The sequence below is a fragment of the Sarcophilus harrisii genome, chromosome 1 (genome assembly GCF_902635505.1).
Source record: "Sarcophilus harrisii chromosome 1, mSarHar1.11, whole genome shotgun sequence".
Classification (NCBI taxonomy): domain Eukaryota; kingdom Metazoa; phylum Chordata; class Mammalia; order Dasyuromorphia; family Dasyuridae; genus Sarcophilus; species Sarcophilus harrisii.
This window is the reverse complement of record NC_045426.1, coordinates 350263062-350288170: the sequence shown is the minus strand read 5'-3', so window position 1 is coordinate 350288170 and position 25109 is coordinate 350263062. Positions and strand designations below refer to the sequence as shown.

The following is a 25109-nucleotide window of genomic DNA, read 5'->3' as shown; positions in this document are numbered from 1 at the left end:
GATTAAGCTGAGCTCAGGTTCTCTGCCTCTGAATTGCCTATGAGGTTCTACTGATCAAACATCAGAGAGGAGTTAACAATGTTAAATTAACAATATGTACTTTTAGTTCCCTGAGTCACTTTATTTTCTAAGTCAGACACTTTTTTTTTTGCTGAGGAAATTGGGGTTAAGTGACTTGCCCAGGGTCATACAGCTAGGAAGTGTTAAGTGTCTGAGATCAGATTTGAACTCAGGTCCTCCTGACTTCAGGGCTGGTGCTTTATCCACTGTACCACCTAGCTGCCCCCTAAATCAGGGATTCTTAACCTGAGGTCTTGAAACTCTAAAAACTTTTTTTGATAACTACATTTTAATATAATTGATTTATTTTACTTTATTTTGTCCTTTTAAAACCATTATTTTGATAAGAGATCAACAGGTTTCACCAGACTACCAAAGGGGTCTATGATCCAAAAAAAGTTAAGAATCCCTGGGTTAGAGGATAGCATCAATATCTTTTTGAGGAAAAAAATAATGTGGCAGGGACTATGATAAATATTCTTTTTTTCCACACAGGTCTAACTCTATGGCCCAGATTTTTGAAATTAGAGAGTCCTCCTACAGGCTGATATTTGTGAGATAAGGATGGGGCAGTTGCTAGTGACCTTTCGGAAGAACCAAAGTAGATAACTAGAGTTAAAATACAATTAGCATCAGCTTGCAACTCCCTGAGCCTCCCTCATCTCCTTGTTACTCTCTCAGACTACTTGCTGTGCTTGTATAGGGCTGCTGGAAGTGTTCCTATATCACTGATGTCTCAGGAACATGGACCATTGCTTTGCGTATGTTCCTATGGATAGTCGTTCTTCTTTTACTTCCTCTTTTTCACTCAGGTACATGTGAGTGACACCTGAATCACTTCACCCTAATCCCTGTAAATTTAGGGGGAAATCCACAACATTGATAACTTGATAGTCTCCTGTTTCCTTCCCTTCCTGAGGATTTAACTGATACAGTATAACATATGTCTAAGACTTCAGCTGACAGATCACAGCAGCTTCTAGACTTAAGAGTATGGGTCATGTGGATTATACACAACACATCTGGGCTCCTTCTGAAGGCTCCAGTGGACAATGACCAGCTTTCTAGTGTATTTCAATATTATGTTCTAATCTTCCAAATTTCCTTCAAACACACACACACACACACACACACACACACACACACGAGCTCGAGCTGAGTAAAACTCAACATGGGCAAATGGAGATGGGATTGAAAATCTGATGACCCAGTAAAATTCACTCTTTCCCCTATATTGTATCATGGTCTGCAAATCTCCACTGTAACCTTCCTTTTCTAGGTCCTGCCTTCTATCTTTTAAGTATCTGAGAATTAATCATTTTGGCAGAGAACATTTTGCTTTCATTTTTTTTCTCACCTGGGAGAATGTATTTAGTCACTTGTGTGTTGTAATAGAATAGACTTTGTATTAGAGAGACAGCCTTGAGAGCAACCTCTGATATTTATTAGCTGTTTGATGATGAGAAAGACACTCAGTTCCTCTTAACCTCACTTCCCTCATAAAAAAGGGATTAATAATATTTGCAGTATCTACTTCATGGGTTTCTTGTTAAGATCAAGGAGACAATAGATGAGTAAAACAATTGGAAAACTTTAAAGTACCATATGAATATGCTTTTATTACATTATTAAGACTGTTACCTAAAGTTTATCAGGAAGCAAACTGAATAGTTTAGTTGAATATGTAAACCAGACCTGAATTTTCTCTACATGTGCTTTCCTCAACTCTGCATATCTTTGCACACTTAACCAGCACACTTAACCAAGATAGATTTAAATAAGCAAATAATCCAAGATCTTGGTTGTTCATTTCCCTGGGTAGCTCAGACATCTGGACTACATATAGCAGATGTGTTATAGATTGGTATTACTGACCTCGTATGTGAATACTTAATATTTTAATCTAATATTTCAGAAAAGTAGGGCCTCCTTTATCCATATCCTCTCAGAGGATGCAGCATGTGTGCCTGCTCATTCTGTCCTCTATCATTACCAAAGTATAAATGCAAACTTTATTGAATTATGGGCAAGTTTTTAAGTCATAAAAGCACTCCTTTGGCTAGATATACAATTTCTTCCCCAAACCTATCAGTTTGAAAACAGAATCACTGAACTATAGTGGGAAGGGACTTCCTAAGCTATTTAGTCCAACCCTCACATTTTACAGATAAGGAAACAGAGATCCAGAGATTTGTTCCAACTCACATGAATAGTAACAAAGTCAGTATGTAAATCCAGGATCTTTTTACCTGAACAACACTCTGCATTTTATCATGATGTCTCTCCATGTATAATGGTAGATATCATTTTTATTAACCCTTTTAACAAAGGTTTCCCTTCCCAACTCACTCTCTCCTTGGTGTACTAACTATTAGAAACACGGCTCCCTTCTTTCCCTTCTTCTCCCCTCTAAAATATCCCCACATGCCCTTGTGGGAAGAGGGTATGATGGTTTAGTTTTTGAGTTCCCAAGTTCTTTAACACTGTTTGTAAAGTAATTATTGTTCCATTGTTTACCAATGTGTCTCAGAAGTTACAAATCTTATGTTTATATATTTATGTTATTACTTTATATTATATACCATTATATACCACATTAAACAATGGTCCTGAGATTCTGGTTTGGAAAAGTAATCTGGTATAGTGGACAGAGCATTGAACTAAAAGTTAGAAGACCAGAATTTGAATTTGAATCCTGCCTCAGACCCTCAGACACTTAATAGTTGTGTGAATCTGGACAAATCAGTTAACCTCCCAAAGCCTGCGTTTTCTCATCTGTAAAATCATGATAATAATATTTATAATATCTATCTTGCAAGGTTGTTGTGAGTCTCAAATGAGATAATGTATAGAAAGTACTTTATAAATCTTAAACTATTATGCAAATTTGATTATGGTTTCCCATTTTTAGAAATATGTTCATGTCTACATTTTACTTTTTCCTCCAGCCTCTCATCTACCCCATATCACCTTCCAATTTTTTTTCAAGCCTCTGGGTCTGTGTTTATTTCAGTGGATGAGGCTGGGATAACATAGAACTGAGTTCTATTTCAAACCACGCAATGCTTACCTTTGTCTCCTTTAGTACATGTTCTCCCATCTTCTTCTAGGATATAGCCCTCTCGACACTCACAACGATAGCTGCCCAAGGAGTTGATGCAGATCTGTGAGCAGAGTGTCTCATTGCTGGTGGCACACTCATCAATATCTGTATTTGAATCAATGTCCAGAAATATTAAGAGAGATTTAGAAAATGGATTTCCTATGGAATAGGTTATATCCAGTTGGATATTCTGTCCAGGTGACATTTTTTTATACAATCTCAATCAATGTAATTTTAGTTAATCAATTAATGAATCAGTGAACAAGCATTTATTCAGTACTCAACTATTTACCAAGTGTGTAGCTAGGTTGTGCACTGAATAGAATGTCAGGCCTGGAGTTAGGAAGACTCATTTTCTTGAGTTCAAATCTGGCTTCAGACACTTATTAACTGTGTCACCGTGCGTGAGTCACTTAACCCTGTTTGCTTTACTTCCTCATCTGTAAAATGACCTGGAGAAGGAAATGGCTCAAACACTCCAGTATGTTTGCCAGGAAAACCCTAAATGAAGTCATGAAGAGTTAAACACAACTGAAAAAGATTGAACAGTAATGACAATATTCCAGGTGTCATACTAATGTTTGGGAATACAAAGAAAAAATGAAAATAGATCTTACTTTTTAGGCATGGGCAATGTAGAAATGTGCTTTGCTTGACTATGCATATTTTGATGAGGGTATTTATATTATTTTTTCTCTTTCTTTTTCTTATTGTTGTTGGAATTGTTCAATTGAGGGGACTTGGTGGGAGGAACAAATTATAAATGCATGTAAAATTTGTTTTTAATAAAAATAAACAAAGATTTAGTTTGTAGTAGAAAAAACTAAGGCTAATGCCTAAAGCATCTGGATCTATCTTTTATCTATCTACACATATCTACACATCTACATCATGTATATAATATAAAATTCAAGGCAGATCTTAAATTTGTTTTTCAGATTCATATTGAGATCTACTACTTTTTTTTGCTGAGGAAATTGGGGTTATGTGACTTGCCCAGGGTCATACAACTAAGAAGTGTTAAGTGTCTGAGGCCATATTTGAACTCAGGTTCTCCTGACTTCAGGACTGATGCTCTATCCAGTGTACTACCTAGCTATCCCTTTCTACTTTTTTAGGAGATATTGCTACTTAAGATCTAAACACATTATTCCTTATCACAGAGAAAGAACATGGTTTAGAGCAATGGCATCAAACTCTGATACAAAAGGATCCCTGCAATCTATACATAGTAAATTGAAAACTTCAAATTAGCATTATCTACCTTGTATTGTATTTTTATTTACTTTTGTTAAACATTTCCCAATTATATTTGAATTTGGTTCTCTTCAGAAAAAAATATAATTCTTGCCTTCATGGAGTTCATATCTCAGTGGGAAATAAAATGGGAAGCCAGAAATATGATCCATCCATGAAAGAAACTCATTTCAACTGCCCTCATTACAGTATGTTCTAAGACAAGCTATGTGACATAAGCCTGGCCATGTGACTTTCTCATATTTCAATTTCTCCATTTATAAGACTAGGATGTAATGGGCTGAGGCTTGAGTTGATGCACTGAGGTCCCAAGCACGTGAGGCTAAATAGTAATTGGACTGTACTCTATTAATATACATGCTTGGATAAAGAATGGCCCCCACCCACTCTCTATGCAAGTCCTGATGTGTTGTATAGGAAATGACGATTTTGGTGGGTGGAGGCAGAGAGACAGGAAGAGAAGTTGGGAGAGATTGAGCCTGGGTTCTATGCTCCTAGCTGCTGGTCGTGTGGCTGCTGGTCGAGTTAGCTTCTTGACTCAGCTACACACATTGCTATCGCCGATTCTCTTCCACCTCCGATCTTTCTTCACTGAGAATAAAGACTGACGATGTTCCCCTAACCTGAATTCCTGACTCCGGCTGATTTTAAAATACGCGGTCTTCACATTTGGCACCCAAGATATATACCTTTTATACCAATACACAAATTAATGTGTGTTGTGAGACCATCCCAGAGTGGCAAATTTTATTAGCCATGGCTCCAAATTTTACACATGGGTCTCCATTAAAGATAACCAGACTATTACATAATTGGCGATGGATTCTTGAAGAAAAAGTTTCTAAAGTTCCTCTTAAAGGACCAACTATCTTCATGGATGCATCCAAACATAATATTTGTGCTGTGTACTCTCATGATCTAACTATAAAGAGAGTAGTCAGAACTCCTTTTCAGTCCACTCAACAGAATGAATTGTACGCGATCATTCTAGCTCTTACTTATTATCCAGGAGACATAAATATAATATCTGATTCGGCCTATTCAGTAAGTGTGGAACAAAGAATTGCCACAGCCCAAATAAAATTTGCAGCCTCTAATATATATCAGCTCTTTAAGAAACTTCAAGAGCAAGTGAGAAAGCATCCAGGTAAGATCTATATATTACATGTCCACTCTCATAGTGGACTTCAGGTCCCATTTTTGATGGCAATTCAAAGGCAGATATTCTTTTAACTATGTTGGTCAATACCCCTTTATTCCAAGAAGCCCAGGCATCTCATTCTAAATATCATCAGGCTGTTTGAGCTTTACGTTTACAATTTGGAATAACAAGAGAGGAAGCTAGGAGCATAGTAAAAGCCTATACAGCTTGCCTTCCTTTCCACACTCCTACACTGCCTCCAGGGAAGAACCCTCGTGGTCTAAGACCCAATGAAATCTGGCAAATGGATGTGACCCATTATAAATCTTTTGGTCGTCTCTCTTTTATCCACGTTGTGGTAGACACCTTTTCAGGATTCACTTTTGCAATACCAGCAGCAAAAGAGACAGCCTGAGTGGTCACTGAATTCCTCATACAAGCATTTGCCATTATGGGTGTGCCACAAGCAATAAAAACAGACAATGGTCCTGCTTATACTTCAAAACATTTTGCACACTTTTGTGCACAGTATAAGATTTTACACACCATGGGCATACCTTTTAATCCTCAAGGACAGGCAATAGTAGAGAGGAGAAACAGAGATATAAAGACGCTCCTCCAAAAACAAAAGAAAGGGGGAGCCACAGGTAATCCTAGAGAACTTCTAAATCTAATCCTTTATACTATTAACTTCTTGATTTTTGACAAAGATGCACTGGCTCCGGCAGACAGGTTTTATAACCCACCGGAAGGTAATTGTCCAGTGTGAGCAGCTCCACTATCTTTAGATAATCGCCAGGTGATGTGGAGAAACCCAGAAAGTGGTGAATGGAAAGGACCAGATAGGCTAACTGCTTGGGGGAGAGGGTTTGCTTGTATCTCTACAGGTGGAGAAAGAATCAGATGGGTGCCAATGAGCCATATTCGCCTTGTCCATCGCAGAGAGACAGAGCAGACCCTTGAAACAAAGGAGAAGACCCAAAAAATATCGGGTGGTTCTGTTTCTGATTGTGCTCACCATTGAAAGAGCATAGCAGTTATGATGTTTGACTCATGGACATCAAAGATTGTCGGACTTCAAAACCCTCAGGAATCATTGGATTCTCTGAGACATAGGACTTGAAAACTCTCAGGAATCATTGGATTCTCTGAGAAATGATAAGACTGTTACAACACTTCAAAATCTGCTGGAATCATTGGATTCCCTAACACATAAAAAGACTTTTGCAGGACTTCAAAAACTCAGGAGGCTCATTGGATTCCCTGACATGTGAAACAATGGACAATAGATTGGTTTTGGACTATCTCTTGGCTGCTGAAGAAGGTGTATGTGTGACTGTTGTTTACATACCCTCCTTCTAGGACTTCTGGTGATCTTTTACAACACCATGTTGATCTATATTGTTGGTTATTCCGCTAACTTGCGTGTACAATTTATGTTTGTTACACCACATCGAGCCTGCACTGACTGTGGGGAGAGTCATCCCTAATAGCCTCTGCGTTATTGCTATGTGCTTGTGTAATACCTCCCATGCTGATGGGTTTGTGCATAATAAGACCCTTCATCCCAGAAACCTGCTAGCAACCCTCACTTCCCTTTGGTGCTTTTCATCTCCCTTCCTGAGATGTCAGGACTTTTTAGTGCTTTCACTGCCTTTCCTGAGAAGTCAGGGAGGTTGTGATCACCTCCTTTTCGGTGCTTTCACCTCCTTCCCTGAGAAGTTAGGGAGGCTGTGATCACCTCCCCTTGGGGGCTCTGACCTCCCTGAGGAGTCAGGGATGGCATGACCACCTGTGTTCTAAAACAAAAGAAAGCGGAAGATGTAATGGGCTGAGGCTTGAGTTGATGCACTGAGGTCCCAAGCACGTGAGGCTAAATAGTAATTGGGCTATACTCTATTAATATACATGATTGGATAAAGAATGGCCCCCACCCACTTTCCATGCAAGTCCTGATGTGTTGTATAGGAAATGACCATTTTGGTGGGTGAAGGCAGAGAGACAGGAAGAGAAGCTGGGAGAGATTGAGCCTGGGTTCTATGCTCCTAGCTGCTGGTCATGTGGCTGCTGGTCTAGCTAGCTTCTTGACTCAGCTATACACATTGCTATTGCCTATTCTCTTCCACCTCCGATCTTTCTTCACTGAGAATAAAGACTGACAATTTTCCCTTAACCTGAATTCCAGACTCTGGCTGATCTTAAAATACGCAGTCTTTAAACTAGACAATAATACCTATATTAACTAGCCCTATTAGTTTGGAAAATATTTTGAAAGCAAACATATGCCAAAAAAATGCAACATCTCCTTACTATCATTATTTGTAATTCAATTGACATAATTTTTATTTTTAAAAGTCCTGGTAAGTTGAAGTTTTTTTAATGTCCTCTTTCAATGATGTGGAGTCCAAGAATAAAGCAACCTAGAACCACTTTTTAGTTAACAAAAGACTGAGTTACATAGCTGTGAAATATCACTGTCACTAAAAGGAATCTGAGAACCATTGGGAATTCCATGAAGAGTGCTCTCCCTGTGAAACTTGGCCCATCAGTGACCCTAAGCCTGAAAACCCTCCCCTCTGGACTAATAAGTTCCTCATAAGCTTTGAAAATGAGTCAAGAGAGTTTTCAAAGCCAAGGTCATCTATTCACACCACAGATTTACTCCCCTGCTGAAATGCATGGAAAGGAAATGTTTTCAACCCATGGGAAGGTGGCAGGTGAAGGGTGAGGGAAGTGAAGAGTCTTGAATATGTTTTACGTACATAGTATGTGAACACCAGGTGCCAGCAGACAGAAACAATGATAAGGTTTCAGACAGTGCACATGTGTTGGACAGACTGAGATTGGGTATATACTTTAGGAAGCTAAAGACAATCCAAGTTCCAGGGTTTTCTTGTTGCCAAAGGTCCTTTCTCCCCCTTCTCCATTTCTTAGTGGCTGCAGGTAAATGGTAAGGCCCTTCAAAGTGGAAGCTGCCCTAGTGAGGTGCCTGCCCTTTGGAATGCACAGGGTAAGGGACATTGTGATATCACAGCCTGACACTGATTGGCAGTACTCCAGTATTTCTTTCTTTTTAAAATTTTTTCTTATGTCTTCTTTTCTTTTCTTTTTCTTTTAGCTTTTTATTTACAAGACATATACATGGGTAATTTTTCAGCATTGACCCTTGCAAAACCCTAATACTCTAGTATTTCAAACTGATATCTACCCTCCCTGTCTCCAGCTGACAATTGATTATGGCACTGTCTGAACTTCTACTTATTGGTGATGTCAAAATAAAGGATGAAGCTGGTTAAAAACAAGCTTCAGACTGAGCTTTCCCAAAGTTCTAAGAATTAAGGGGATGAGAGTAGTGTAGAGAAAAAACTGAAAAATACTGAAAAACTGAAAAAAAAGTTCTGTGCTTGCAATTTATTGTCCACTTACAGGACCCAAAAGTTCTCCTAGTACCCAGAAAGGATCACAGACTAGCTCTGTAGGGAGTGTCCCTCAAAGAGTCTTAGTAAGCCTGACAGAGGCAAAGCCAAGCATAATAAGGGTAGGCTACATAGTAAAACTTGGCTTATTTTCCAGCTTAGTTCATTATTACTAGGAGTATAGCATCTTGGACTGAGCACTGAAAGTTATCCAATCTCTCATTTTGTATATGAAGAAACAAGGACTTAGAATTTAAGTGACTTAAACACTCAAGGTCACATAGATCATAAGTAACAAAGACAAGACATTAGTTCAGTCCCTCCAATTCCAAATCTGGTTCTTTTCTCTTTCTCCTGTTGGCCATAAGCTATTTGCCAAAGAAACTTGGGGAGCCAGCAAATGATATCACTGCCATTTAGTCCATGGGTAGGTTAATGTGACAGTGGGAGGACAAGATGGTGATTTAATGATTTCTTCAGTTACAGCCCAGAATGTTGGCTTTTTTTCTTTTCCTTGGTCCCAAGCTGCCTGCCACATGTGAGTCTTCCCCCTTAATGCTGCCTATGCTCTATAGCTAATATAAGGACAAGCTTGTTTCTATTTGGTTCTCTGGCTCAAAACATTCTTTATTATCTATTTTCAACTTCATAATGAATCTATTGTTTCTTTTTCCTCTTCCCTCTGTTTATTCGTTTTTGAGTAGTTAAGTAGTATCAGCTGTATACATGGAATTTTCCTGGAAGTGATCTGAGAGTCACTGTGGAAACACCCATAATCCATAATCACAAATAATAGTCACAATTAGTATGCTTCCATTTCACTTGGAAGCTTTTTCCACAGAAACGAAGACTTAGGGAGAGGAGTCAAGGGTTAGTGTGATTCTTAGTCATCAGGGACCTTAGAAAAAAAGTATTTGACCAGTGGAGAAGCCTAGTGAAGATGAAGTAATTTCCCTAAATGTGGCAAACTCAGGTAGTTACCCAACATACCTAAGCAATAAGGCTTCACTTTGTTCCTGTGTCTCTCCCGGTCGTATCGGTACCCTGGATAGCAGGTACATAGAACTCGGCCAAAGTTGTCTGTGCATTGCTGTTCACAAGGAGCCTCAGAACATACATCGTAATCTGGAAGATGGAAAAACAACATACAAAATCCTATGACAATAAGATCTGTGATATTTTGTGAATATTTAATTAAAGATGGAAAATGGAGAACTAATACTCTAGAGCAATAATCTCCAAAGTGGAAGTCACAGTATCCTGGAAGATTGTGATTTAATTCAAAGGGATAATGGCAGAATCAATGGACAATGGGAAAGAGAACCAACCAGTCAGAGGATTGGGAAGATGGGTCATATTCTACCCTCCCTTGATATCCAATCATGGAACCTAAATCTAAAGCAACCACAACTGCTATTATAAACCTGTCTCTATTTTGTTTCCTCCTTTTCATGTGCAAATTCTCAACCTTTCCCCTTCTGCCTCAGAAGTTGGTCTAAGGATAGTTACAGCTTAAATGTTTTTTGGATACCCACAGAAGTAGCTGTACAGGTACTATGGAGAAAATCTCTCCTCCATTTCCCACATCAATTCTTGCTATAGCAGTCACCCCTTTGAAGGTGGGCTTAGCATTGGGCCAGTGATTGCCAAATAAGGGGCCAACTTCCCCAAATTTGAGTGAGACAGAAAAGCAAGGATTTGCAAGCATGGATGGATTACAAAATATATTACATATTGATTATATTTTATTTCTTCTCAAATTCTTTTTTCATCTGAACTTACCTATTTCAGTTGAGGGGATTACCAAGTTGAGGACATTCTGAAGGGCCCACCTCTCCACTCTCTATTCACAAAGGCACAACCCTGATTCAAGTCCTTACCCTTCTCATATACACCATTTCAATGGCTTTTGGTTGGTCTCTCTGCTTCAAATCTCTCCCCATTCTAATCTATTTTCCACTCAGATGACAAAGAGATTTTTCTAAAGAACAAGTCTGATTGTGCCCCGACCCTACTTAAAAAAAAAATTCCAGTGGTTTCATATTGATTCTAGAATAAAATGTTATTTCATTTTTATCTCATTTTATATTTCAATTTTCTGTAATTTTTATAATGGACACAATTATTGGGGCAATGGTGAGTATATGTCTGTATGCATGAGTATATACACATAATTTAAATATAAATTAATATACATATAATGGAGATCTGTGCTCAGGATTTTTTTTTAACTGATAGGGATACATGATCAAAAATGTTTAGAGATCCTTGTTTTAAAGTTTGTTTTTCCAAGCTGGTTCCAAATTAGGAAAAGGGAATGAGAAATTCAGTCTAGAAAGGAAGCAGAAATTTAAGTTTAACCTGAATTGGTGGTGGTGCTTCAAATACTGTGAGACAGAATTTGTCACATATATCCTACGTAATTTTGCAGATCTCTAATTCTAATAACAATTACTCTGCATTTCTATTCCTGGTCCTACCTTGTACAGTTCCTAGGAGCCTTTGTTAAGGAGACATAGAGTTGGATGAGACGTTAGAGGTTCACTGTTTCTATCCCCTAATTGTACAGAGAAGAAACTGAGGTACTTAGAAGATACAATCATTTGCTTAAATTCACACAACTAGTAATACGCACAAATCCAGGTTGGGTTTTTTGTTTGCTTGTTTTTACTGAATGCAATGTCTTTCTCTCAATAGAAATTCTATTTATTTAAATTCTGAAAAATAGAGGGCTTCTTCCTGGGTAAGAAGACTGATATACTTTTTCTGGGCACAGATAGATAGGGGGTAGGCATTTTCCATTTTATGAACCATGACATTTTTTACTGCTTCAATTGCCCTTCCCTTGCCATAAATGGTCTCATTCTCTGACCTAAGAGCTGCAAAACTAGCTGTTGTACTTCTCCTGGGCATGTGGATAGTGAAGAAAATTTAAATTTTTTCAAAATATGGTAGTAGGAAGGAACATGGTTCAATAGAAAAATTACTGGCTTTGAAATCAGAGGACCTAGGTTCAGATGCTGCCTCTAAGATATAATACTTGTCTGATCTTGGACACAGCACTTGTCTCAATTACCTATGCCTCAATTTCCTCACAGCTGTAAAATGGGAAGGGAAGGTGAACTAGATGGCTTCTGTGGTACCATACAGACACATCTATAGTCCTTGCCAATCCTAGTCTCCTCTGGTAAGTCTGCAGTGTGCTCCTCTGAGGGGGAAAGGACTGAGAATAGAACACTTTTTGAAGGAAGAATTTGGTACATTTGTGAAGGCTGCTAGTTTGTTAATTAAAAAAAAATAAACTGTGATCTGGGGTTAGGGGAGCTATGGTGCTTTAAGTTGCTAGATAAGGTAATGATGAGCAGCCGGTACCATAGGATGAAGATGGCATTCCAAGCCTGGGGTTAGGAGTAATAGCTACCATTTTTATAGCACTTTTAAGGTTTACAAAGCATTTTACATATATGCATTTGTTCCTCATAATAATCCTGAGTTATAGATGTTATTGTCATTTCTATTTGACTTACAAGAAAAATGAAACTGAGAGGTTAAGTATTTGCCTGTGGCTAGTAAATGTCTTAAAGAAGACTAGAAATCAGATCTTGACTCCAAGTTCCACACTCTTCCCCGCATCATCTCAAAGGAGGCCTTCAAAATAAAGCTGTCTGTGGGTTCTTGTAAGGAGCTTATACTTTTGGGTAGGATAGGATGACAGGGTTAAAAGAAAGAGGTGACAATGCAGAATTTAATTAGCCCTGACCTATAGAATTGTATTAATCTGAGCAGCTGTTCTAATGGCCTAAGTTAGTACATTGCCTCTCAATTCTCATGAATTTATAGTGGTTAGGATTTTGCAGGATGCTTGGCTCTAACCCAGGTGATAAATATGAACAATTTACTTCAGACTTATGTCCAAGATCTCATTAATCACTGTACTACCCTCTAGGTGCTGACAGACAAACTGTTCTTGGAAGCTCCAAATCTGGCTTCATTCTGTTACAGGGGGGAAGGTAATATGGGTGGGCCACTAGCTATGACATGGGAGGAGAGACTGTTCTAATATTAGAACATGATTTCAAGATTGGGTAGTGTAGTGCAATAGCACTGGGTTTGAAGTCAAGAAGCATGGATTGAGATTTTGACCTGGCCATTTATTACTCAGCTGATACTGTACAAATTACTTAACCTCTTTGTGCCTCAGTTTCCTTATCTGTAAAATAAGGGACTTAGACTCCATGATCTCTAAAATCTTGACATATGATTCTCTAAACAATAGACTAGGAAATTTCCTAGGTTGGATCTTGCTTCTTACAAATATGGATTCTACTGAATCAGTGCCCATTCCAAATGGAGTTCCAATAGTTCCCCTTTCTCTGATTCCAAAAGGGCTCTTCTTTGGGGAGTCCCCAAGTAACTTGTAGGGTTAATTTGTGAGTTTCCATTGGAAGAGTTGGTCTCAGTTAGACTCATTTAACTCTAACTGTCATTGCCACTTGGACAAAGTTCTGTGCTTTCTCTTTATCTAGTGTTATAGTTGCTTGTTCTATAGAACTTTCACTCTTTGCAACCATGAATTACTTTCCATTGCTCTGTAATGCCAGATGTGAGCATTTGTCAGGGAGTGGGAAGTAAAAAACATTTAGTTTGAGTGTAGCTTTGATGATCCCTCCATACTTAAGGCATTATGGCATAGTGGATAGAATGCTGAAGTTGAAGTTAGGAAGACCTGGATTCAAGTCCTCCTTCCCTTTCTGAGCCTTAGGTAACTCCTGAAATCTATTAACTTGGAGGCCAAATGGCACAGTTAAAAAACATTGTCTTTAACTTACATGAACTAATGCTAAGTAAAGTGAGCAGAACCAAGAAAACATTGTACATAACAATGAGATTGTGAGATGATCAACTGTGATGGACTTCGCTCTTTTCAACAATGAGTGGATCTAAGACAATAACAATAGACTTGGGATGGAAAGAGCCATCTGAATCCAGAGAGAGAACGATGGAGATTGAATATGGAATACAATATAGTATTTTCATCTCTTTTTTTTGCTTGTTTACTTATTTTTCTTTCTCATGTTTTTTTTCCCCATTCAGTCCGATTTTTCTTATACAGCATGACAAAAATGGAAATGTACTTAAAAGGATTGCATATATTTAACCTATTTCAGATTGTTTGTTCTCTTGGGGAGGTGGGGAAATAAGGAAGAGAGGGAGAAAAATTTATAACACAAAGTTTTACAAAAATGAATGCTGAAAACAATCTTTCCATGTATTTGGAAAAATAAAATAATATTAAAGAATAAAAAAATTGTCTTTGGAGCTAGATGATCTTTGCTAGGATATGGCTTCTGTTACTCCTTGTATGATCTTGGAAAAGTTATTTAACTTTCCTAGACTTTACATTCCTCATCTATAAAGTGAAGAAATTGAATTGTATGATCACAAAAGTTCTTTTCAGTCCTAGGTCTTTGTTCTTTTAGGCCTATGACATTATAGATGATTTGTCATTTACTTCAGTGGAGAAGGTTTGCACACATCCACAATATCATAGTTCCTTGATGTGTACATGAAGGCATGACCCTTTATGATATCTAAATAAAAACCAAAAGCTCTCCAGGGGATGTAGAGGAAGGAAAACCAGCTAAGTCATTTAAATGGAAATTTGTGAATAGTGGGATGGATGAAACACCTAATCTGGGCACTAATTTAGCCCGTATTTGATGACTACATGCTTTAAAAAGTAAATGAAACTAAAGTTTCCTTATTGGTTTATCATTACCTATGGGGAGAGATAGGCCAAAAAGGACTGGTTGATAAGTAAGGAGAGATGGGTTTTTGTGTCTTTTGAGATAGCCTCTTTCTTGGGACAGTCAGTGCCAACTCTTTCTTGGATTTCCAACAATAGAGGAGAAGATTTTTGTCCCCTTCCCATTGCCTCATTCCTTCCTCCCCCAGTAGCAGGGGAAGTTACATACACATGACAACAAGGATATATTTTTTGTCTTGGATAGCCTGGGTCTGGATCTGAAATTTCTGGCTACTTCTACTCTAAGTTTCTTTTTCTTAGTACATCACTAGAAATGTCCCAACTGCCTGCCCAAATCCAAGGGGCATGCTCCAATACACCTCCCCACTACATATGAATTCTAATAAGGAATTTATGGTTTTTTAAATTGGGTTAGGAGATAGAAAAAAGACTGGGATACTTAAGATGAGTAGAGAAATTCAAGGATTTGAATCCCAGTTGGATAAATTCCTGTAAGAAAGGAAATAACCTTGGATGCTTAACTTGGCTGAATTTGGACATTTTCCACCACCTCATCTAGTATGACTTCTTTCCAATGCTTTCAACACAGTGAAAACATTATTGACAAGTTTGGAATGAGCCACTCTGCTGTCCCATGGAGATGTGTACTGTATTTCTTCCTTCTGGTAGTGGGAGTAGATGATGGGGAGGGAATTCCCAGACCCAAAGATTTGGACGTAGCTCTTTTTAAAAAATTAAATTTGTTTGATTTATTGTTTACCTCAGCCTGATGTAATAAGAACAACAATAATAACAACTAGCACTTAAATGGTATTTTAAGGTTTTCAAAACACTATATATGTTTTATCATTTGATCTTCATAACAATTCTGTGAAGTAGACACTCTTATTACCCTTATTTGGTAAATGAGATAACTGAGCAGATCTCATGCCCAGGGATTTGCCTAGAGTCATAATTAAATGTATGAGGCAAAATTTGAATTCAGGTCCTCGCAGTACCAAATCCAACACTATTTACTCTACCTCCAGGAAACTGGCAGATCTAGATTCAAGTATAGCCTCTGACAATTACTAGTTGATTTACTACAAGCAAATCACTTATCATAGCTTAGTTTCAGGAAAGTTTTTCAAAATTTAGTTACCAAATTATAGGTAATGTTATAATTTATGTTAGTGGAAGCAGTTTCTATCTAGTAGAAATCACAAATTTTTGACATCTTGACATAGCCCGGTCTCTTTCATTACTATATTAACATAGTGACTGCATTCTCCCCTTGGTTCTGTTTTTGCTATCACTATTCCCTATCACTTTGACAAGTGATACCAGTTGCAACTTTAGCAGTAGGAGCCCTAATGTTTGAAGTCTACTAATGTAGGGAGGGACCACAGTCGTTTTGGTTATGGTGAAAAATGGTTTCTAAGCAGTTTCTCTCAAAAAAGAAGAGAATTAAGTCTTTTATTGCAGCCCAGAGCAACAAAGCCACACCTAGGCTGCCAGTCAGCAGAATCAGACTAATTAACAATCATTTAGTTTAAGTGTTGCTGTGTGCCAGGCACTATACTAAGCATTGGTTATACAAAGACAAAAATGAAATATTTCCTGCATCAAGGAGCTTACAATCTATTTGAGTGCCAAATGTGTTATTCAAAAGTACATATAGAATATGTAAAAATGAATAATATTGGGATGGAGAACTAACATCAGGAAAGGTCCCAGGGAAAAAATGGCATCTGAATTAAGTTTTGCAGGGAGCTAGTGATTTTGAGGCAGGTAGGTGGTGTTCATACAGCATGGAGTGTTGGAAAAGAATTCAAATCTGGTCTCAGACACTTGCTAGCTGTGTGATAAGGTTAAACCCTGTCCATAAAATGAGCAAGAGAAGGAAATGATAAACCATTTCATTATCTTTGCCAAGAAAACCCCAAAAGGGTTCATGAAATGACTAAACAACTATAAGAAGTGATTTTAAGAAGTAAATCTGAGGTACATTTCGGCCATGGGAGCCAACTAATGCAAAGGCACAGGGAAAAGAGTTGTAGTTCCATATGTAAGCAACCTCAAAAAAGAGTATTCCTGGAACCATAGTATACAGGAAGTAGAGTGGGAGTAATCTGTAGTAAGTACTAAAAGTTGGGGTCAGTTTGTGAAGGGTTTGAAAAAAATCTAAAAAATTTGTATTTGATCCTTAGATCATAGGAATAGGAAACAGGAAAGTCCTGGATCTTATTGGTCAGGGGAGTGAAAGAGCTGTGGTCTAAGAATATCATTTTGGCAGCAATGTGGAAGAGGGATTGAAGATAACAACTTACTCACCACCATATACTCTATAATGGAATCATATGAGCCAACTTTCTGCACTTCCCATGTGATGCTCTACCTCCCAAATATGTGCCTGGTGAGTAAGTTGTAAAAAGGCTGGAATTATAAGAAGGGACTATGCTATGAAGAGCTGTAAATGCCAAATAAAGAATTTTATCTATGATTCTTTAGGTAATAATGAACCAATGGAATTTTGTGTGAAAGAAAAGATAGTAGTAACATGGATCAGTCTACATATTTTATGAAGATTTTTTTTTTTTGGCTGAGGCAATTGGGGTTAAGTGACTTGCCCAGGGTCACACAGCTAGGAAGTGCTAAGTATCTGAGAGCCCACATTTGAACTCAGATCCTTCTGATTCAGGGCTGGTGCTCTATCCACTGTTTCACCTAGCTGCCCCTGAAAATTTCTTTGGCAGCCACCTCAAGGAAGACTGGAAAGTATAAAGGCCTGAGGTAGAGAGACCACTTAGAAGGTTATAGCATTAGCACAGGTGAAAGGTGATAAGGGCTTGAACTGTTAATTTGGTATCTGCATGAGTAGAATAAAATATTAGAGAAGAAAACATTATTTAATAAATATTAGGGAAATTGTTATATGTTGAAAAATTGGTAGCAAACTAAACCTCACATTAAATTTCAATTGGATCAATGATGTAAATATTTGGAAAAACACAAAATTGGAAGATTAAAAAATTACTTGTTCCAGTCATACAAGAGAGAAAAATTTCCATTTATCAAACAGTGTGAGAAATTGGAATAAAAACTTTTTAATTTAATTAGAAATAAGAGTATTCACAATAAAAAGTAGCACATGAAAAACAAAAAGCATAGAAAAATTCTGGAGAAAAATCTTTGTTATGTATCTGATAAAAATATGATATTCTTTGGGACCTTATATATAAGTATATAATTGAATTATCTACCTCCAAGAGACAAATAGTCATGAGCACACACTTTTTAAAAGAAGAAAGTTCCTAAAAATCACTAGAAAACTGCCTAAAAGAATTTAGAGAAACATAGAAGAATTTGTATCAAGAGATAGAATGAAGAAAACAGAACCAAAAGAACAATATATACATTTTCTTTCATTATATAAAGACAATATTAAAAGACAACAAACCTCAAATCAAATATAAACAATGTTGCTGCCACATTTTCAAAGCCAGAGTGTCCGTTTTTTTCATTTCTGTTGACTGGTAAATCATAACAGTGAAAAGTGAAATACTAATAATTGCAGTTACACTCTCAGGCGGTTTTGTTTAACTATTTTTAAGGCATGTACTTTGTGTGTTGGCAAGGTTGTCTGGATTTTGGTAAATATATATATATATATATATATATATATATATATATATATTATATGGATACATATATTACATTAAAACAAAATGCATCCTTTCAAATAAGTCAATAAATTTTAAAAAGAAAAGTTGTCCTAATGCTCTAATAATGAGAAATGAAATACAAAATGTTTAGTTATTGTCTACACTTTGAAATTGTTATTCTGATAAAGCATTTATTGTTTACTATGTTCCAGGTACTATGTTAAGGATGGAGATATAAATATAAAAAAACAAGACTTTCTACTTTCAAGGAATTTATATTTTAATAGTGGAAGACAAAATATAAAGGAGAAGGGGAAAGTGGTGAGGGTGCAGATGAAGAAAGAAAGAGAGTGCTCATCCAAGGCCAAGACTGATGTTGAGGAGGTGGCACTTTCTAGAGATGTGCTGAGTTAAGAATGAAAGTAGCATAACTGGGACCCTAGTGAAAAATCACATTTTTTGTTTAAGGACTCACTCAATGGGAAAGAACTCCCACTTATTTAGTGTAGAAGCATTTCCCTGTGGTCAATGTTGCTTCAGAGGAGGTAGAGCAAATAGTCCAGAAAGAAAGTTGAATTTTTATTAATCTCCCCTTTTATTTTCAGAACTTCAAATTTGGTATTTAATTGGAGGTTTTTATTTTGTTTCTTCTAGCTTTTTTAATTGAATTCTCAGTTCATTGATCTTCTCTTTCTCTTTTTTATGCAAGCAAGCATCTCGAGATATAAAAGAACTAAGAACTTCTTTGGCTGTATCCCCTAAATTTTAGTATGTTGTCTCATTATTGCTATTCTCTTGGATGAAATTATTGTGTCTATGATTTGTTGTTTCACTTATTCATTTTTAGGATTAGATTATTTAGTTTCCAATTAATTTTTGGTCTATTTTTCCCTAGCTGTTTATTACACGTAATTTTTATTGCATCATGATGTAAAATACATTTACCATTTCTACCTTTCTGCATTTGACTTTGCCCTAATACATGGTCAATTTTTGAGTAAGTTCCATGTACCATTGAGAAAAAAGTATAATCTTTTCTGTCTTCATTAAATTTTCTTCAAAGGTATGATAGACCTAACTTTTCTAAAAATTCTATTTACTTCCTTAGGTTCTTTCTTATTTATTTTGTGGCTTAATTTGTCTAGTTCTGATAGAGCAAGATTGAGATCCCCTACTAGTATAGTTTTGCTGTCTATTTCTTCTTGCAGCTCTTTTAACTTCTCCTCTAGGAATTTGGATGCTATACCACTTGGTGCACATATGTTAAATATTTCTATTACTTCATTATTTATGGTACCTTTTAGCAAAATGTGGTTTCCTTTCTTATCTCTTTTAATTAGATCTATTTTTGCTTTTGCTTGATCTGAGATCAGGAACGCTATCCCTGATTTTTTTTTTTTTTTACCCTTCAGCTGAAGCATAATAAATTCTGCGCCATTCTTTTACCTTTACTTTGTATGTATCATTCTACTTTAAATGTATTTCTTGTAAACAACATATTTTAGGATTCTGGCTTTTAATCCAGTCTGCTATCTGCTTCTGTTTTATGAAAGAATTCATCCCCTTAACATTCACAATTAAAATGACTAACTCTGTATTTCCTGCCATCTTATTTTCCCTAAGTTAATGCTTTTCTCTTTCCTTTTTCCCTTTCCTTCCTTTCCAGTTGTTTTGCTTCTGACCATCACCTTCCTCAAATAGTCCTCCCCTTTTACAGTCCCTCCCTCTTTGTTATTCCTTTCTCCTCCTTCTGTTCTTCTGTTCGCCTCCCCCTTTCTTTTCCTCTTTTTTCTCCTACTTTGCTCATAGGGTGAGACAAGTTTCTCTGTGAGTTAAATAAGTCTGATATTTTCTCTTTGAGCCAAATTTGATAAGAGTAAGGTTCACACAATACTCAGATTCCTCTTTTCTTTCCCTCAATTGTAATAGGCCTTTTTTGCCTCTTCATGAGATGTAATTAAGTTTACCTCTCTTTTCTTCAAGTACAATCCCCTTTCTATCTCTAGTTTCTTTTTTTATAACATCACAAATAAAATCAAACTGTACCTACACCCCCTAAGTACACCCTTACCAGAGAACCATACATTCTCAAGAGTTAAACATATCATCTTCCCATGTAGGGATGTAAAATTTTTTACTTTTAAAAGAAACAATTTTTTTTTCTTTTCTTTTCACCTTTCTATGCTTCTCTTGAGTTCTTTATTTGAAGATTTTTCTGTTCAGCTCTGGTCTTTTCATCAGAAATAAACAAAATTCACCTGTTTCATTGAATGTCCATCTTTTCCCTTGAAAGATAATGCTTAATTTTGTTGGATAGTTGATTCTTGGCTGCCATCTAAGTTCCTTTGCCCTTCAGAATATCATATTCCAGGCCCTTTGATCCTTTAAAGTGGAAGTTGCTAGGTCCTGGATAATCCTGATTGTGCCTCCTTGATATTTAAGTTATTTCTTTCTGGCTGTTTACAATATTTTCTCTTTGATCTGATAATTCTGAAATTTAGCTATTATATTCTTGGAGTCTTCATTTCAAGATCTCTTTCAGGAGGTGATTGGTGAATTCTTTTAATGGCTACTTTACCCTCTGGTTAAGACATCAGGGCAGTATTCCTTGATGATTTCCTCAAAGAAATTATCTAGGCTTTTTTTAATCATGATTTTCAAGTATTTCAGGTCAGTTGTTTTTCCCATGATATATTTTACATTTTCTTTTCTTTTTTTGTTTTGGTAGAATGGTTCTTGAAGTTTCATTGAGTCATTCCATTTGTTCAATTCTAATTTATAGTGAATTATTATCTTCGGTTAACTTTTTAAAAATCTCCTTTTGCATTTGGCCAATTGAAATTTTAAGTGAGATGTTTTGTTCATTGTTTTTTTTTTAATTTCACAAATTCTGTTTTTAAATGAGTTGGTTTCTTTTTCCATTTTGTCAAATTTATTTTGTAAGGAGTTATAGTCTTTTTCCATTTCTCTATATCTATTTTAAAAGGAGTTTTCATCAAAATTTTTGTGTTTTCTTTTCCAGACTCTCCTGCAAAGTTCTCATTTCCTTTCCCCATTTTCCTTCTAATTCTCTTTTAAGATTCTTTTTAAAATCTTCCTAGAGAGCTTTATGAGATGAAGACCAACTCATATTACCCTTTGAGGCTTTGTCTGGAGACAATTTGCCTTTAGTGTCCTTAAGATTTGAGGTCTGTTTTTCTCTGTCTCCATAAAAGCTATCTATAGTCAGAGTTCTTTTTGCTTTTTCTGCTCATTTTTAAAGGTTGAAGTCGGCTCTTGGGGCAAAAGGAAGATTATTCCAAGCTTTCTCTTTAGGTGACAGCAACTTCACACATACTTCACATGCTTTGGGGCCAATGCTGCTGATTTCCTTCCTGTGCTGGGTGGGCATGGACAAGTCTCATGTTATTCTATAGATCAGAGGCTCACTATTTGCCTTGTGTAGTTACATTGAATGTTTCACAGCTAGTCTGCGGATCCACTGACTTTTGAACCAGGACAGAATAGACAACTTTGCTGTATTTTGGCTAAAAGCTTCCCAGTAGATTCCCCTTGTGTGTGGATGCCACACCATTCTGGGTCCCTGTGCTGTCCCTGTGCTCAGCTGCCTCTCTATGCCTGACTGAAACAGATCTTTTCTGAACTTCTTCCAAAATATCTTCTGCTGGAAATTTGTTACACTCCAAATATTTGTGTGTTCTGTCACTCCAAAACCAGTTTAGAGGCTTGATCTGGTATTGATCTGAGGGAAGCCAGAAAAAGTTCAGAAAAAGATCTGTTTATTCTCTGTCATCTTGGCTCTGCCCCCTGAGGAAGTTGAATTTTACATGGTAATAAAACATTGTGACAAAAATTGGCAATTTAACAAAACAACAAAAACTTAAAATGACAAAATTCAGCATTAAAGAAACAATCAACCATATTATAAATGGGATATTTATTAGTATGACTTTTTTAGATGTTAATCTGTCACTCTTTCATATTCAATTACTAATGGATCTTGGATATCTTCAATTTAGAACTTTCTTCCAATAAGACAGATCGAAAATCCTCTATATTTGTGCATTCAGTGTGACTTATGACTATGTTTTCTGATAAGTTTACCACAGATGCATGACCCATTGTGCTGAAGGCCTTCCTTGTTTTGTATTGACAAAATGAGGATTCTGATTGTTCACTTGTCATCCTCAGGACCAGTCTAAAATAATTTTCTTTATCACATAATTTCCTTTTTAAATTTTATTTATTTTTTTGCTGAGGCAATTGGGGTTGTCAATTGCCCAGGGTCACACAGGAAGTCTTAAGTGTCTGAGATCACATTTGAACTCAGGTCCTCCTGACTTCAGGGCTGGTACTCTATCCACTGTGCTACCTAGCTGTAGCTGCCCCATCATATAATTTCTTGATGAACATCTTTTACTCTTGACCTTTGGAGTCTCCCATTGATTATATATTGTAGTCTGTTCAGACCTACTACACACTTTCCCATTCTCCTTTATGTAGTAATCATTTAAAATTCTATGAAGGCAGTTGTATTCTATATTATGCTAGCATATAAAATGTTAATACTTTAAAAGTTTGGCCTTTGCTTTCATAAGAATCTTGAAGTCCTAAAGGAGTCCTATAGTTTTCCCAAAGGTAATATAGTCTTTATTCTTCTTGTCTGTCTCTGGACAAATTTGTTGCCCATCTCTACTGCCTGTCTCAGAATTGCATACCCATTGATAAGACACATTAGATATTCATTAAAATGCACATTGAAACCTGACAACAGACATTCTTCATCCACTTGGTCTTTATAGTGAGGATGAACACGATAAATCACAAGGATTTGCAAAGATCACAAAGCTCTTCTTTAGGAAGTTCCAAAATGTTCAAGGGTTTGATGCAATCAACACTGCTATTCCCAAATAGCATATGGAAAACCTCTTCACTGGCAAAGAATATTTCTTTGACCTGGGTTCCACACTGGATCTTTTTCATCAGAGTGAATATTTTGGTGAGCACATATTTCCCCATTTTATGCCTCACCTGATTTTTATTATTTGACTTACTTGCCAGAAAGAGAAAGCAAGATGACTGCCAAAGCCAATACTGGTTAGAATATGAACTCATTAATAAAATTTTTCAAAGAGAAATGACAGACAATTTTGAAAGTATCATATCATAAGCAGAGAGCAGCTGCTGGTTAAAGAAACCATAGAAAAAAATTCAGCTAAGCAAAGCCTCTCCCAGGGTATTCAACGACAAAAATAAGAGGGCTACAAAGATAAGAAAAATGCAAAAAATTAAAGTCATCATAATAAATTTTTCTTCATCAAGGGCAATAAAAATACCATGGATTTTTACATCACAATTTCAGATGTGTTTATAAAGGATGCAGAAATATTAGTAAGAAGAACAAAGACAGGAAAAACAGCCAGATGGTCCAAGTAGATATGGAGGAGATTGATACTGGAGACAAAATATTTGTGATGATGTTGAAGGACTGATACAAGGTATCTGAAAGAGGAGAAGATCTCAAAGGTATAGAGAAAAACAATCCCACCCTTTATTAGCACTAAAAAAAGATGACCAAAGATAAATAAATAACTACTGATCTATGTGCATTTGTTCCAATTTATGCAACATCTTTAAGAGAATCATCTACAAATGAATTGTTAGAATTTTTATTAAAGGCATTCAAAGAAAACAAACAGTGTTTCACAAGTAATATTCACCAATGGGCCATGCCTTTACCACTTTACAATTTATTGAAAGTTGTAGAGATTCTAATAATCTTTTTGCTTATCATAAAAAGCATCTGATTCAATCATTATGAGCTCTTTTACAACAAAGGGTCTTTCCTCCATAAATCAAAGTTATTCAAGGTTCCTTGTAAGATGTAACCATAGAAATATGAGAAAAAAGAGAATATATAATAAAAATCACACAATTTATATGACTGAGCAATCCTATTTCTTAGATTATATCTTAAGGATCCTATTAAAAGTAAATAAGAACTTAACATTAGAAAAATATTTATAGCTGTTTTATTTATAATTGCCCCAAATCCTGGAAATAATAATAATATGTGTATGCATGCACATCTATATCTATAAAAGTAAAAAGCATAAAGAAAAACAAAAAGAAAAAGACCATTAAATCTTCTAAATCTGTCTCCTCTTTTCCATTCTTATGGTCACTTAATCTATGTCTTCCTCACCTTACAAATGGACTATTGCAATTATCTCTTTGTTGACATACTTGTCACTAGTCTCTATTTGTTTCAAACCATATTATAAACTGTTGACAAATTATTCTTTTCAAACACCATTTTTACACATGTAAACCTTGCTCAAGATCTTCAATATACCTTGCTATCTCCAGAATACAATTAATACTATTAACCTGGCATTCAATGTCTTCTACAATTTGACTCTTAGTTGTGACATCATCTCTTGCTACTGCTTTATGAAAATCCTCGATTTCATCTAGAATATCCCAACTAGTCCATGCCAATTATTATTATTTTTTCTCACTGCACTACAATCTTCTTAGGCATCCTTCAAATCCTACCTCCTCCAGGAAGTCTTTCCTGATTGTCCTAGATCTCAATGATCATACCCTAAATATAGATGCATTTGAGGAAGTTCCCTATTTATGAACCCTTGGCTTTTAGATATAAATGATGGTGACAGCCCCATATTCATTTCTCTACCTCCCTGATTGGGAACCTTTT

At 36.4% G+C, this 25109-nt stretch overlaps 1 protein-coding gene across 2 annotated transcripts in view; it reads right to left on the bottom strand.

The window, feature by feature from the left end:
• The window catches only part of CCBE1 (collagen and calcium binding EGF domains 1), a 332621-nt gene that overhangs the window by 27235 nt on the left and 280277 nt on the right, over positions 1-25109 (bottom strand). For both annotated transcript variants that reach the window (XM_003759973.3, XM_031945901.1), the window contains 2 exons: positions 9968-10102; positions 3131-3268 (listed from right to left, as the gene is read on the bottom strand). In XM_003759973.3, coding sequence (XP_003760021.1) covers positions 3131-3268; positions 9968-10102 — 273 coding nt within the window. The remainder of the gene's footprint in view (positions 1-3130; positions 3269-9967; positions 10103-25109) is intronic.